This window comes from Carassius carassius, chromosome 9, assembly GCF_963082965.1.
Source record: "Carassius carassius chromosome 9, fCarCar2.1, whole genome shotgun sequence".
Lineage (NCBI taxonomy): Eukaryota > Metazoa > Chordata > Actinopteri > Cypriniformes > Cyprinidae > Carassius > Carassius carassius.
Genome location: NC_081763.1, coordinates 21650571 through 21664541, shown reverse-complemented (window position 1 = coordinate 21664541; position 13971 = coordinate 21650571). Strand labels below are relative to the sequence as shown.

Sequence of the window (13971 nt, the reverse complement as noted above, 5' to 3'; positions counted from 1 at the left end):
TACATTTCATATTACATTTAGCATTTTTCCTTTCCCCTTTTTTTCAGTTTTATAAAATTATTGCATGTCACAGTTCTGTTTGTAGCAGTCATGATTCAGCTCTTAAAAAGTCATTTAAAAAAAATAATTGCATTACATTGAACAATATTAATCTATACAATGACAATATTTACATCTCTCAGATAAAAAAATGTGTGAATGAATAAGTTAACAAGAATAAAATAAAAGTATTAATAAATACAGAAAATAATAATTATTAAGGAAAAGTAATACAAAATTTATGATTAAATGTAATAAAAAAAATTAATTATAACATTTTTTAAATTTGTTTTATCAAGTAATTTATTAATTTATTTCCCTGTTATTACATTCATGTATTTATTTATTTTATGTATGTGTCTTTATGTCTGTTATCAATACCGTTATCCTTTAACCCTTTAAAACTAATTTTTGCATGTGAGTTAACAAAACTGTCAATTATAATACGTTTTATTCATAAAAACGCTAGTCGGAATAACTTTTCAGAATAATTTCAGAGTCGATTCAGAGTCCGTCTACGGGATATTAGACATTCTCTGGTCGATTGTTGACCGCTCAGACCCATAGGCGTCGATTTCGGGGGGGACGGGGGGGGACGCGTCCCCCCCAGATTTCGTCATGAGTCATTTTGTACCCACCACTTTTTTTTTTTTTTAAAGTAAAAGAACTCGAGGGTTTTTAAACCTCGAGTTCTGCTGCTGCGATGGCTAAACGCTTTTCTGTTCATTAAAACTGCAACAACTGTAACATTGGGATACGTTCTAGGTTGGGGGAGGGGGAGTCATCGTGTCACTGTTATTATTTTCTCTATAGACGGTTTCAACGGCAACAACATAAACAAACGTTACTGCGCATGCGCGCTTTTGCGGACCTAACTTAACTTCCGGTAGACTTCCAAATAGAATCAATAACAACAGCCAAGTCCCTCTAGAGTAGATATTTTTTGATAACAAACAAAATATGTTTGCTGCATGGATCAGGCGGACTTAATGAGAATGCAAATCCATTCTTTGCCAATAGGAGATGTTTTAAAGCATAGACATAAAGCGCGAGAAATAGAGGTTTCCCCAGTAACAGCTGTAAACAAAGTACGCTCACACACGCTGCTTTATCAGGCATATAACATGCAAGTCTTCCTTCAGAAATACAGCGATATAAAAAACACCTGTGCCTCGTTTTGATATTTAAACATATAAATGTAAGGGATTATTATTATTAAACGTGCAGTACATAACGTTACTCATGTTTATTCAGCGAAGCCTTTTTGAAAATCGATCAGTTTTAAAATTGTGGTGAGTTTCCAAAAATAAATAAATGTATGGGAAACACATCCCGCAGCACAACCACCTGAGCCCTCAGTCTACTCATCGCCTTGACTTTAACCGCGTTTGTAGAAGGCACTGCAGCCAGACCGATATACACAACACAGACCGGAAGTTAACTTAGGTCCAGGCGCGTGCGCCCGATGAAACCGTCTATATGACTATCGCGCTTCTTTTTTTTAAAGAATGTTTTTCAAATGAGTTGACAGTTTGAAATGGACAGTGAACGAGCGGGAACGAGGCTACCTAGTCTTTGTTGGGATTGGCCAGAATTTCTGGCGAATGTATCATAGACGAGCAAGTCATTTAGCCTTCATACAATATCACAAGGTTGCATCCTAGTGCCATGGACTATAACATATCAAAGTGATAACCTGTAGAACAAATGGATGTTGTTGTACACACAGCATGGGTCTGCAGACCATTGACACAAAGGTAAGACGCGATAACTTATGTTTATTAAGATTTTCTGGTATTATAGCTAGGTCTTGTGCATTTGCACACAAGGGATCGGCTGTTTTAATTCTTCTCTTGCAATTAATGTTACGTTAGACTTCCTTAGCCACCAACTTAATTAGCTAGTTACGGTTTGCGTTCATACAGCAAGTGTTGGGGGAGATGATTGTTGAGTAGTCAGTATCTTGTTTAATTATTGCTTGAATCTATTGCTGAATTCTGAAATAGTTGTGATGATGATGATGATGAGGAATGGATCAAGTTTTAGTCAAAATGCCTGATGTAGATTGGATGGATGCATGTTGTTGTGAATTGAGAGCATTCAGATCATGGTGTGATAGTCAATAGTGTTCATGTGCTACACGTATTTTTGCTTTTTCAATCTTGATAAAATTTGTAGTGCTTAAGTTGTGTTGTCTGTTATTTCTTGATAATAACACCGTTGCCATGAAAAACAGAGCGTTGCTGTGGACGCGGCAGGATTCTAATCGTAGAGACGGAACTATTTTCTTTAGCGGAAGCAATACAATTGTATACAATACAATACAATACAAATAAGTGTTTAAATCAATAAACTCTTTTTTAAATCAATATTTTGTGTCAAATTATTGATTTATTTGGTGGGTAGCCATGTAATAAGCGGGATAATGTAGAGCGAGGCCCGATTTTGGGTTAGATTTTTTTCCCCGTTTTCAGTGGTTATAACAAAGCAACATGAAAGAGAAAATTGGTAATCATTGTTTAGGTACATTAAACCACGTCATGGCCATGTCATATTGTCAACATGGTACTTATATGATGATATGAAGCAGATTAGTGGGTCATATATCATATGTCTAATGCTTTGTACGGCTTTCTTCTTCATAAAACAAGTCGGACATCATCACATTTTTGTATACATTTTTATTTATTTACATTAATAAGATACAGGACGTATTTCAAAACATGACCTGCGCGAAAGAGAAAAAAAAATGCATCATTGTACCCACCACTTCTGAAAATGCACTTCTGAATGCGTCTCTGTCCCCACCACATTTCAAACCAAACTGACGCCCATGCTCAGACCGAGTCTGTCTATTTCGTAAACAAATCGTTTTGTGCACCAGGTAACTAGATTAAACGAGGAGACCCAAAACCCCATTCGTTCATGAATCAGGCGTGCTTATTACTACTGCTTCCTAAATTAAGGTAGAAAGAACATAAAGATGATCATTTCTGGGGAAATATAGGCATAGGCCTACATTAGGGTGCAAACAGTCACTGTGAACATAATCATCAGTGCGTTATAACAATATTATTTTAACAATAATTGTTTAAAAACCGAATTCATCAAATCGTAATCAATGAACGACTTAATGGTAGACAAACACAGTGCTTTATTATTTTCAATCTGAAGGTTTTTTTCCCTCAGAGTCGACCTACACATTCGTGCTTATTCAGTTATTCTGTGTGTCCCTGCCATTCGGTTTGGTCTGAATTCATTTTTACCTCTAATGACATCATAGCATTTAAAGCCATTTTAATCCAGTTGTAGGGATTTTCCAGGGACAAAACAATACAAATACAAATAAGCACTTACAACAGGAGACATCTCCTTGCTCAGGTAGCAGAGGTCTGCAATGGCTCAGTTGGGTTATGGCTGTATGGACCATCTTCTGCTTAATGACGGGCACCCAGACAAATGAGTGAAGTGAGTGAAGTGACATTCAGCCAAGTATGGTGACCCATACTCAGAATTTGTGCTCTGCATTTAACCCATCCGAAATGCACACACACAGAGCAGTGAACACACACACACACACTGTGAGCACACACCCGGAGCAGTGGGCAGCCATTTATGCTGCAGGGCCCGGGGAGCAGTTGGGGGTTCGATGCCTTGCTCAAGGGCACCTAAGTCGTGGTATTGAAGGTGGAGAGAGAACGGTACATGCACTCCCCCCACCCACAATTCCTGCCGGCCCGGGACTCGAACTCACAACCTTTCGATTGGGAGTCCGACTCTCTAACCATTAGGCCACGACTTCCCCAAATCCAGTGACCAGAAACGTCAGCCCCATGTACAAGAAAATAGGTCCTACTAAATAGGGCACATTGCCCACCTGGGTGTAGTACAACAAGGATAGCGCAGTGCCCGTGTCAAAGAGAAGTTCCCCAATGAAGATGGACAGGGCTGGATTTTTAAAGTGACCTCTACCACATTTTACTCCTTTGTGGAAAGTCTTTCCAGGACATGACCCAGATTCATCAGTCTGCGTCCGCATAGAAGAAATGTTGGAATGCATCTTGATCTACAGAAATGTACGACCACCAATATGAACTCAGCCTTAGAGCATTGAAAATAGACAGAGAAAAATAATTCATCACTTAACTGTATTAATCAAAAAATGAAGCACACTTACTCAAAGCTCAGGTCTAATCACTGGTTATACAGAAGCTCTTGTTCCACTTCTGCCTGCCAGTTACTGTACTTATCCACAAAAAACAGTGGAGTGAAAGCCACTCCCTGTGGGTGTGTCAGTATGAACATCTGGAGCTGGACCTCACTGCCCTATTTGTGTTTCAGAGTAATTGCACACACAAATACAAAAATCACATTGCAGTTTAAGCAAAGGGCTAAACAGTTCACAACCAGCCCATGTTTTGCAGGACATACAGGATATATAAACTGGAAATAACCATTGCAGTTTGCATATACAAGGTATTGAGTAATATAGAAATTAGTAATGCACAGTACTCAGAAAAGTACTTAGGATTTCTGCTAGGGCTGTGCAAAAAATCGAATGCGATTTTCATGCGCATCTCATCAGTGAAGATGCTCCTGTGATTAGTAGTATATCACCAACAGGTGCGTTCAGATCAGGGTTGCCAGGTTTTCACAACAAATCCTGCCCAGTTGTTTCTCAAAACTAGTCCAAAACTAGTCCAATCGCGCTTCCAGGAGGTTCCCCGATAAAAATTGCTTCCCGGGGTTAAAATATACATTTTTTGGAAGGGTTGCCTTGGTAAAATTCACATTTTAGGTGCTAAATATCACGTTATTTGTATTGGGGTTGCTTCACACCGCGGACATGAAAAAACAATCGCAGACTTGGCAACACTGGTTCAGGTGGAGCGGCAGTTACTTCACAGAGCCGCAGTCTACCGACAACTAACACAAAATCGTTTTCAAAATCGACAAAGAATCGCCTGCGATTTTAACATCGATTTTGTGTAGATTGCCAGTGAATTACGGCTCGGTATAGTAAATGCCAACCAGTGTTGCCAAGTCTGTATTGCAAGTTCGCATTTTAGCCCCTAAAATGCGAATTTTACCAAGGCATCCCTGCTAAAAAACGTATATTTTAACCCCGGGAAGCAATTTTTATCGGGGAACCTCCTGGAAACGCGATTGGGCTAGTTTTGGACTAGTTTTGAGAAGCAACTGGGCAGGATTTGTTGTGAAAACCTGGCAACCCTTATCCGAACGCACGTGCTGGAGATATACTACTAATCACAGGAGCATCTTCACTGATGAGATGAGCTTGAAATCGCATTCGATTTTTTGCACAGCCCTAATTTCTGCCTTTGACTAAACATGGAACAAAAATATATAGAAATAGAGTCCAAGTTGTTTGACGTGGAAATATAACACAGATCAAGAAAGTTTTTTTTAAGGGGTTACCAAAATACCCTTATAATTAACAGGGCAGACATGCAAGTCAAATATATTTCCAACACATTTTCTTTTTACTTTTTTAAAATAAAAACAGCTCAAAACATTTTATAAAGGGAAAAGAAAAATTCAACAATTAAATTTTTCCCAATTTTATATTTTATTGTCATAGAAGATGCTTTAATAACGTGAACACGCTCATGCACTTTGCAAGAACGTTATGTGAACCGAAACCAAAATGGGAATAAGCAATGGGAGACATGTACAACCAAGATATATAACATTTTGGTTTCAATTGGTTATTCATTCAAACTTTTTTGCTCAAATCATTTTATGTTAACAAGCAAATCTTGGTCCACATACATTTACTGTAACTGCTGCCATTATATTTCTCTGATGGAAGCAAAAAGAAAAATTATAAAAAATAAAAGGTTTGGAAGAGAGCTAGATCTCTTGCCGTTCAACGTGTGAGACTGATGAAGAACAGGTCATGGGGGAGAACCTAGAACAATGGCATCGCTGAGCTCTCAATATGAGAAAGCTGACACATGTGGACTTGATTTCATTTGCTTAAAAACTGATTTCTTTAAGATAAGTTTTTCAAGCTGGTCTTCGGGAGGCGGAGAGGAGAAAGGACAGGAGGGCTATGAAGTGTGCTGCAGCTGAAGCAGCATCTGCCTCCGCCTCGGTCAGTCGTTTCAGAACCACCAATCATTCTTTTCAGTCCTTCTCAGCAACAAGTTTCAACACTTTTCCAATGGCAATGGTTTTCCCTACAAGAGAAAGAAAGTACATATTCAGAACTCAAAAGAAATTCACAGAACAGATATAAAACAACAAATCCAAGTTGAAAATAAGTTACAAACTCGCATTTGGCGATAATGTCCACTTACCTTCATCTCGTAAGGTGAAACGTCCCATTTGAGGGAAATCTTTGAAGGTCTCAAGGCAGATGGTCCCAGCTGTTCTCAGACGAGCAATGCACACCTGGTCTTGTTTGACGAAGCGCGGTCGTGTTTTGCTCTTGTCCCCCGTCTTTTTGTCTACCAGACAGATTAAGGCCTGTAAAGGGACCAAAGGCACATTTAAACCACTTTGATACAGAACCAGCTGTAAATGAAGGCACTCACCCGAGCTAAAGTCTGCAGAGCTTATGGTCACAGTTTTACACAAGAGAACTTCTGTCCAAATACTAAATGTAAAAACTGAAAATGTGCAGCCATTACCGTAATTTGCACTTCTTCAATGCAGGTGTGGATATGAAGAACTGCATTGTAACCTGGGCAGATGATTGACTTGTGTTCAATGATGACTATCTGAAATGGCAGAGACAAAAGCACAATTCCCATGTAGCAAAACAAAAACAAGGAAATTGAGTAATCATATATACTGTTGATAGAGCTGAACTTGTATTTAAGTTGGATCATTCTTTTAATTACAGAGGACTTTACGGAGTTTCAACTGACCTGGGCATCAAAGGTGCGCCCAGTGTGGCAAAGGTTCTCAGCATTACAGAGGATGAAGCCTGGCAAGATCTCCTCTTCTTCAATGCCTTTGAGTCGCAACTTCAAGTTCTCTCCCGGGGCGGCATCATCGGTTTCAACATCGTCAGAAAGCAAACTCAGCACCTCCACAGTGTGCTGCACACAGTTGAGACAGGTACAGATACGTCAGCCAATTCTTGCAATAAAACCTGATGTTTTAAAAGGGATATTTTACAATAATCTTACCCTGTTGGGCATCATCATAAGTTGCTGAGCTTTGCTGATTGATCCAGACTCCAATTTCCCCAATACCACAGTGCCCATGTCCTGCAAGAACACACCAAAAATCAGTATTTTTAAATAAAACATCTAAATAAAGCCATGCATGACATATGATGAATTTCAATGCATTCATACAGCTCAAAATAACTCAAAGTGAAAAAAATTCCCCCAACAATAATTAAATAAACATTTATTCATTCTTTTTCATAGAAGATGATTTATTTTACACTTTACATACCTTATATTTGTCTACTATGGGTAACCTGACTGGTCCATCATTTGATCTGTTGAAATTTGGCAAACTGTCCAGATGTGGAATGAATGGTAACCCTCTGTTCATAATACATGAAAATAGAGACACATTAATCATGTACTTTTATGTTATTCAAAGCAGTGGTTCTTAACCGGGGGCCCGGGAGAACCAGGACGTATGAGCTAACTTCTAATCCCATTAACCCCATGATTATAGAACTAAAATTAAATATTAATTAAATGTTAAAAATTACAATAATAAACTGACTTCATATTTTGAGCTCATTACAGAAGCACCACAGGTATTTCAACTTAGAAGGAATGGCCTTCCAATACAATCTTGGACAAAAAAGAGCCTTGGGAGTCAAAAAGGTTGAGAACCACTTAATGTATTTTTATACTATATGTAAAATATTACACAATAATTGTCAAAAAGCATTCAAATACAATTTAAATGACAGCAAGTCAGCACACTTACGTATACCAAGGGCAGTACTCTGCTGGCTCCTTCAGATTGGCCCCAGTAAGTCCCGAACACGGCATGAAATGAACATCTTTCCTGGGGTTGAACCCAACTTTCTTCAAAAATGGAACAAGTTTCTCCTTACATTCTTCGTACCTATGTGCAAACAGTGTAAAAAATTTCCCCTCAAAAAAATAAAAAAAATAAATAAAAACTAAAATAATAAAAGAGATAAAATACAAGACCAACAGCCTTTGTATATAAATGTCTGACCTCTCCAAACTCCAGTTCACTGTTGGATCATCCATTTTGTTTACAAGTACAATCAAATGCTTGACTCCAGCAGTTTTGGCCAACATGGCATGTTCCCGCGTCTGGCCACCTTTCTCAAAGCCCGTCTCAAACTCTCCTTTCCTTGCAGAGATTACCTTCAGACAAAAATATGACAGTGAATTCAGAGAATGGAGTTAATGAACAGACAGCAGTTTCTGGTGTTTGAGTTGGGGGGGGGGGGGGGGGGGGGGTACAATGGTGTTTCGTGTATTCAGAGTTGTTCACAGTGTTAAAGAGATGGATTCTCATGCTAAACATGGCCAGAATTTTAAAAAATAATTTAGAAGAATGACTGAGAATTTCTGTGCCGAAAATCTTACTTCCGGGTTGGTACAAGTTTCGGCTGTTTTTTTTTGTTCGTGGATCTAATGACGTAGACGAGAGCGGAACTCCTTATATGAGCATTTCTCCAGGAAAAGTGCGCCCGTGCACACACATTGACCAGAGGAGAGCGAGACCACTCACACACACGCGCTTCAAAATCGTCGACAGCGCTGCATAGGATTTGTTTGAGAATGCCTCCAAATAAGTGTGTTTTTGGATGTGAGGGAAAGTTTAACGTATTCAGTTTCCCCAAGAACAAAGCGTTACATGAACAGTGGATGCAGTTTGTTTTTCCAAGTTTCGGCTGTTTTTTTTTGTTCGTGGATCTAATGACGTAGACGAGAGCGGAACTCCTTATATGAGCATTTCTCCAGGAAAAGTGCGCCCGTGCACACACATTGACCAGAGGAGAGCGAGACCACTCACACACACGCGCTTCAAAATCGTCGACAGCGCTGCATAGGATTTGTTTGAGAATGCCTCCAAATAAGTGTGTTTTTGGATGTGAGGGAAAGTTTAACGTATTCAGTTTCCCCAAGAACAAAGCGTTACATGAACAGTGGATGCAGTTTGTTTTTCCGGGGCAGCAACGGAGTGTATCGAGTGCGTTTGTGTGTTCTGGTCATTTGAGTGACGAATGTTTTATAAACAAGGCCCAAGTCGACGCTGGATTTCCCGGTGATAAAAGACCCCATTCATGTAAGTACAATTGCATCAGATTTCTGTCTTTTGTTGGAAATCAGCACATAATTGAATATATGTTAATGGAAACAACACGAAACATCAGTATTATAGCTCCTCCCATAGCACGCCTCCAGGAGCTCAGCTTTTTCCGGAAAGAATTGGAAAGCTGTATTTTTCTTTTATAAATATGATAAAACTAAAGACTTTTTGGATATATAAAGGATGCAGTACTACTCTATAGGTACTCAAGATTAACATGAGATTAGGTGAAACGGTGTATGTTATGTACCCTTTAAAGTCAAAGCCTTTTGAGACTGACATCGCCATTCAGACAGCGCCCTCTACTGTGTCATTAACACATTCAACTTGCACACAGCTCAGCAAGGGAGAGGATTTTTCCATGGAGACTTCCTGAACAGCAGGTAGCATGAGTGGATATTTCTCACAGCTGTCTTTCAGTGCCTAATCAACGCTACAACTCACCAGCACTGCCAAGTCAGCTTGTGAAGCTCCACCAATCATGTTGGGCACGAAGCTTTTGTGGCCTGGTGCATCCAGAATGGTAAAGTGCTTTTTCTCGGTCTCAAAGTACGCACGTCCGACTTCCACAGTTTTTCCTTTGTCTCTTTCCTCCTGGTTTGTGTCAAGGGCCCAAGAGAGGTACCTGAGAAAAAACATAAACTATGAAAAATTACTCTACCTTAATCAAAAAATAAATACAAATACTGAGGTGTTTCAACTGTGTTTAGAGGACATCTGTTTGACTTCCCACTAGATGTTCTGGTAAATTAACTTTTTAACCAAGCTAATTACCAAGTTTCACGGTTCTTCTCCTTGGCTTCTTTCTCATACTTCTCCAGAGTTCGTTTATCCACCATTCCTGTTAAATACCTGTGGAGGAGGGCCAGAATATAAGCTATCAGAAACATGGGCCGGAAAAACCAACAATATCTGCCAAACACACTGTGGCAAAATCAACAACTCACATGATTTGTCCTCCAATAGTTGACTTGCCAGCATCTGGAGCAAAACGAGATAAGAAAGAGACAGGGTGAGGCCAGGACAGATAAAGATGGCAAAATTCTGTTCCTAAAGACATTTTAAAAGTGTTCCCCATGATGCTCTTGGGATATGTATGCACTGAGATGCCTTGAAGGTAACTGATTAATAATAAAGTGGTTATATAACAAATCCAAGTAAATTAGAGCCAAGTGAAAAAACTATTCCAGCAAATGAGATGAATGAAACTTGTGAGTGTTACTGAAACTGCTTATCTTAAGAAAATGAAGTGGAAGCTAACAGATGAAAAGTTAAAACAATAAAACCAAAAAAGCACCAGCACAAAGATCTTGACAAGTTACTGTGCGATTAACCATGTTTGTTCATTAATAATTTACCATTATACCAATTACCACAGCTATTTATTAATGAATCGGAAAAAAAACAACTGAATAATAGAAAAAGTCAAACTATATACAGAAAACAACAAAAAAATTATATATTTTTTAAAGTCTATCTAAATCTAAATGTGGCCTTTTATGGACTTTTAGGACATTAAAACTCTTTTCATGAGAATCAACCCAAAAGTAAACAGGCCTTAAAGAGTTAAAACTGGATGCTGGCATCAAATATATCATGTAAATGCAGTATGCAAACACTAACCGACATGGCCAATGAAGACCACGTTAACATGTTCCTTCTTGGGGGTATTTGGCTGTGCGGGGACTACTTTAGGTGTTGGCACTACTTCCTCCTCCTCCTCCTCCATTCCTTCCTCTTGAGGGGAGTCTTCTTCAGCCTGACCCCCATCTCCTCCAGGGCTGCCTCCTGGCTCTGCCTCAGCCTTGCTGGGCTCACCCCCTTTCTGCTCCCAGGTGTCATCTGCTCCCATCTCCGCATCACCGTTCTCCATGGGCGGAGCTGGTGTCAAAACCAACATTATCTTTTTACACCATCTATCCAATCAGACTAAGAAACACCCCAGTTCACAATGCCCTATGCAATTTTCCATTTCTGATACCAGCTCCTCACTTAAAACAATGTTAAACCATATTTATACGTCTTCAAACATCCATTCAGATTTTTCACTTCACTATTGTGTTGATCAAACTACACCTAAATACAAGACTACAGATTGACTATTCACCATCACTTAGGAAAATACTCTGCTCGTGAGCACCACCAAGTCATGGTTTTATGTTTCAGCGCTGGGCTTGTGACCAAGAGCATGGTTCGCATTGGTTGAACAATAGTTTTCTTCACAGCAGAATGGAAAAAATTGCATTGATGGCACACAAATGTTCTGCTAGAACGGAAATATTAATGTGTCAGTTCAAATTAACATGTTTATCACACTGAATGATCCACACCAAACATCTGTCTTGGTGTGAACAGGACTTTTGTTGGAAATGTGAACAAGCATAAGTTACTAGACTAATCTGCATGTTTATTATCATTATTACAGGGATGTGAAGCACAATGTGGTTGTGTGTCTCGGCATTTACTTACCCTCAGGCTCTGATACTTCCACATTGGCATCTGTATCAGGACCTGCAGGAATATAAAATGCTTATTTTTACAGCTGTAATTACACAGGACAGTCTGGTTGCTAAGAATAATCATCTTAAAAGGGAAACTGCATAACAACATTCAACAAATTTGCAAACATCAAACTGGAGTATGTAATAATAGTATGTGAAATGTGAATGGTATATCTTCCACATGTAGCAAGACAAAAACTGTTAAAACAAACACGTTTTTGTCCAAATGACAGTTTTGTAACAAGATCACTGATTGAAATTTCCACTTAATTTCTTTTTTTTTTTTTTACTTTTTTCATAAATTGTGTTAATATCTACCACTCTTTAGAGTTTTCTTATATTGCACATAAGCTTGGAAAAGTTTAATAAGTATATCAGATCACATCGCTGCGTTTACCTCCATTACACGCTACATTGATCTTTCCCAGAAGACCTCCAGTGTGAGCCTTAAACACACTGTATTCAAACACAACAGCTGACACAAAGGCTTCAGGTAAGAGTTTAGAAACTTAGCTGAAGTGAAACAATTTTGCTGCCAAATTCTGCTGGTATTTTCTGGATCTGCCTTTGATCTAAGACTAGATGGTAATGAATATGTCCAGTTTTGTAGTGTCATGATTTAAGCGGATGAAGGCAACAACTGACTTTCATTGTTATACTGTAACAGCACATACATAATGGTACATTTTGTTTGCACCAAGACAACATGGGGGTCAAATCCCACCCTTACAAAATCACTCAAAAGAGACCACTCAAACAAAACAGTCAATCAACAGGACAGATGTTTTTTTATTCTTATTTTTTTTTATCGAAGATACTGAAATAACAAACGGAAGCACATTTTGACTAAGTTCACGTGCGTTAATAAAACGGCAAAACACGTCGAAAGTTTCAGCAAACTGTCCAGTTAAAAAAAAAACACTAACCGAATACACTTTTAATTCTGCAACACCAGCCAGGTTTATGTTGTTAGAAGTCTAAAATTGTTTTATAAGCACCTACTATACACACAGTCTCCACCAAACTGATTCGCTGATAAAGCACGAACAACTGTTACTGCATTCTTACCGCGTAAACGAACACTTCCAATTCACGTCAAGCAAGTTTTTCAGCTTGTTAACTTGTAAATTAAACGTTGGCCCCGTTTCCGCTCCGAGCCGTTGACGGTAACTCTGATGTAGCATCCATGCTAAGCTCATGCGAACAAGCGTGTGTGAGGCTAACAGCTAACGCGGCTAACAGTCATTAAATAACCGGGAACTCACCCGCTGACTCCACCGTTTCATCGGAGTCCTTCTGTCGGAAGGTCGGGACGAATTCTGCGGCGTGCACGTTGGGGACAAACGGCTTGGCCTCCACGTTTAGGCTGGTAGTAAAAGCATTGGAAAGTTGCTCGTCGACCTGGGCCTCGCCATCGTCCTCCTGATCCCAGGAATCAGGGGCAGTGTCTATCGCCTCCATCGCCACACAGCTGTTCCACACACGCACGCTTTAAAGCCACGAACTTGATCACTTTCGTGCCCGGCCTTAGCCGCTGGTCAGTTCACCCCGTGCGCCGTTGAACTTTCTGTCAGTGGACTATGGCCTTCCCCCCTGTTTGGTTGAAATCAAACAGCCGGTGTCTCGCAGCGGAGGGAAGAGAGAAAAGGGAGGTTTAACTAAGCTCTCGGAAGTCGGAATGAGTCCTCGTGTGTGCTGACGATTCCCCTGACCTCGCGGAGCAATAGCGGATGGGATTCTGGGAAACGTAGTGTTTTGCTTCTGAAAGAACGCGAGAGGCGCCTGAGCGGTGTCGATAATAAACTACATTTCTGCATTATGGATGAACCCGATCGTTTGCTGACCTCATTAAAAACTACCAAAGAGCTTATTACCGTTCACTGCAGCTATAAAACTATTAAATATATGAAAATGTATTTGAAGTGTTTTAATATGCTTTTAAAATGTATTTGAAGCTTAACTTTAGTCATTTTAGAAGATTTTAAAGGTGTGACAAAGCATCCGGTTTTAACTTCTTCAGTTATATATAAGTTACGATTAGAAGTTCAGGACAGAGTTAAAATAAAAAAAATAAAAAAAACCTCCAAGCTATTTTTTTTGTGTGTTTTAGTACCATTTTCTTTATTGTCATTTACATAAC

At 39.3% G+C, this 13971-nt stretch overlaps 1 protein-coding gene across 2 annotated transcripts; it reads right to left on the bottom strand.

Annotated features, from left to right (window-relative positions):
- Window positions 1-5612: 5612 nt before the first annotated feature.
- Window positions 5613-13580, bottom strand: LOC132149293 (eukaryotic peptide chain release factor GTP-binding subunit ERF3A-like). 2 transcript variants are annotated; one of them, XM_059558419.1, is made up of 14 exons: window positions 13097-13580; window positions 11800-11841; window positions 10954-11211; window positions 10278-10311; window positions 10105-10182; window positions 9775-9955; window positions 8166-8378; window positions 7966-8135; window positions 7474-7567; window positions 7200-7280; window positions 6936-7109; window positions 6696-6785; window positions 6363-6531; window positions 5613-6242 (listed from the first exon to the last, which is right to left on the bottom strand). In XM_059558419.1, the coding sequence occupies exons 1-14, from the start codon at window positions 13290-13292 to the stop codon at window positions 6190-6192; spliced, it is 1833 nt and encodes a 610-aa protein (XP_059414402.1). In that variant the 5' UTR covers window positions 13293-13580; the 3' UTR covers window positions 5613-6189. The 2 variants fall into 2 exon arrangements, with proteins under 2 accessions (XP_059414402.1, XP_059414403.1); XM_059558420.1 differs by having other exon boundaries at window positions 7966-8106; window positions 8224-8378; window positions 13097-13573.
- Between the last annotated feature and the right edge of the window lie 391 nt (window positions 13581-13971).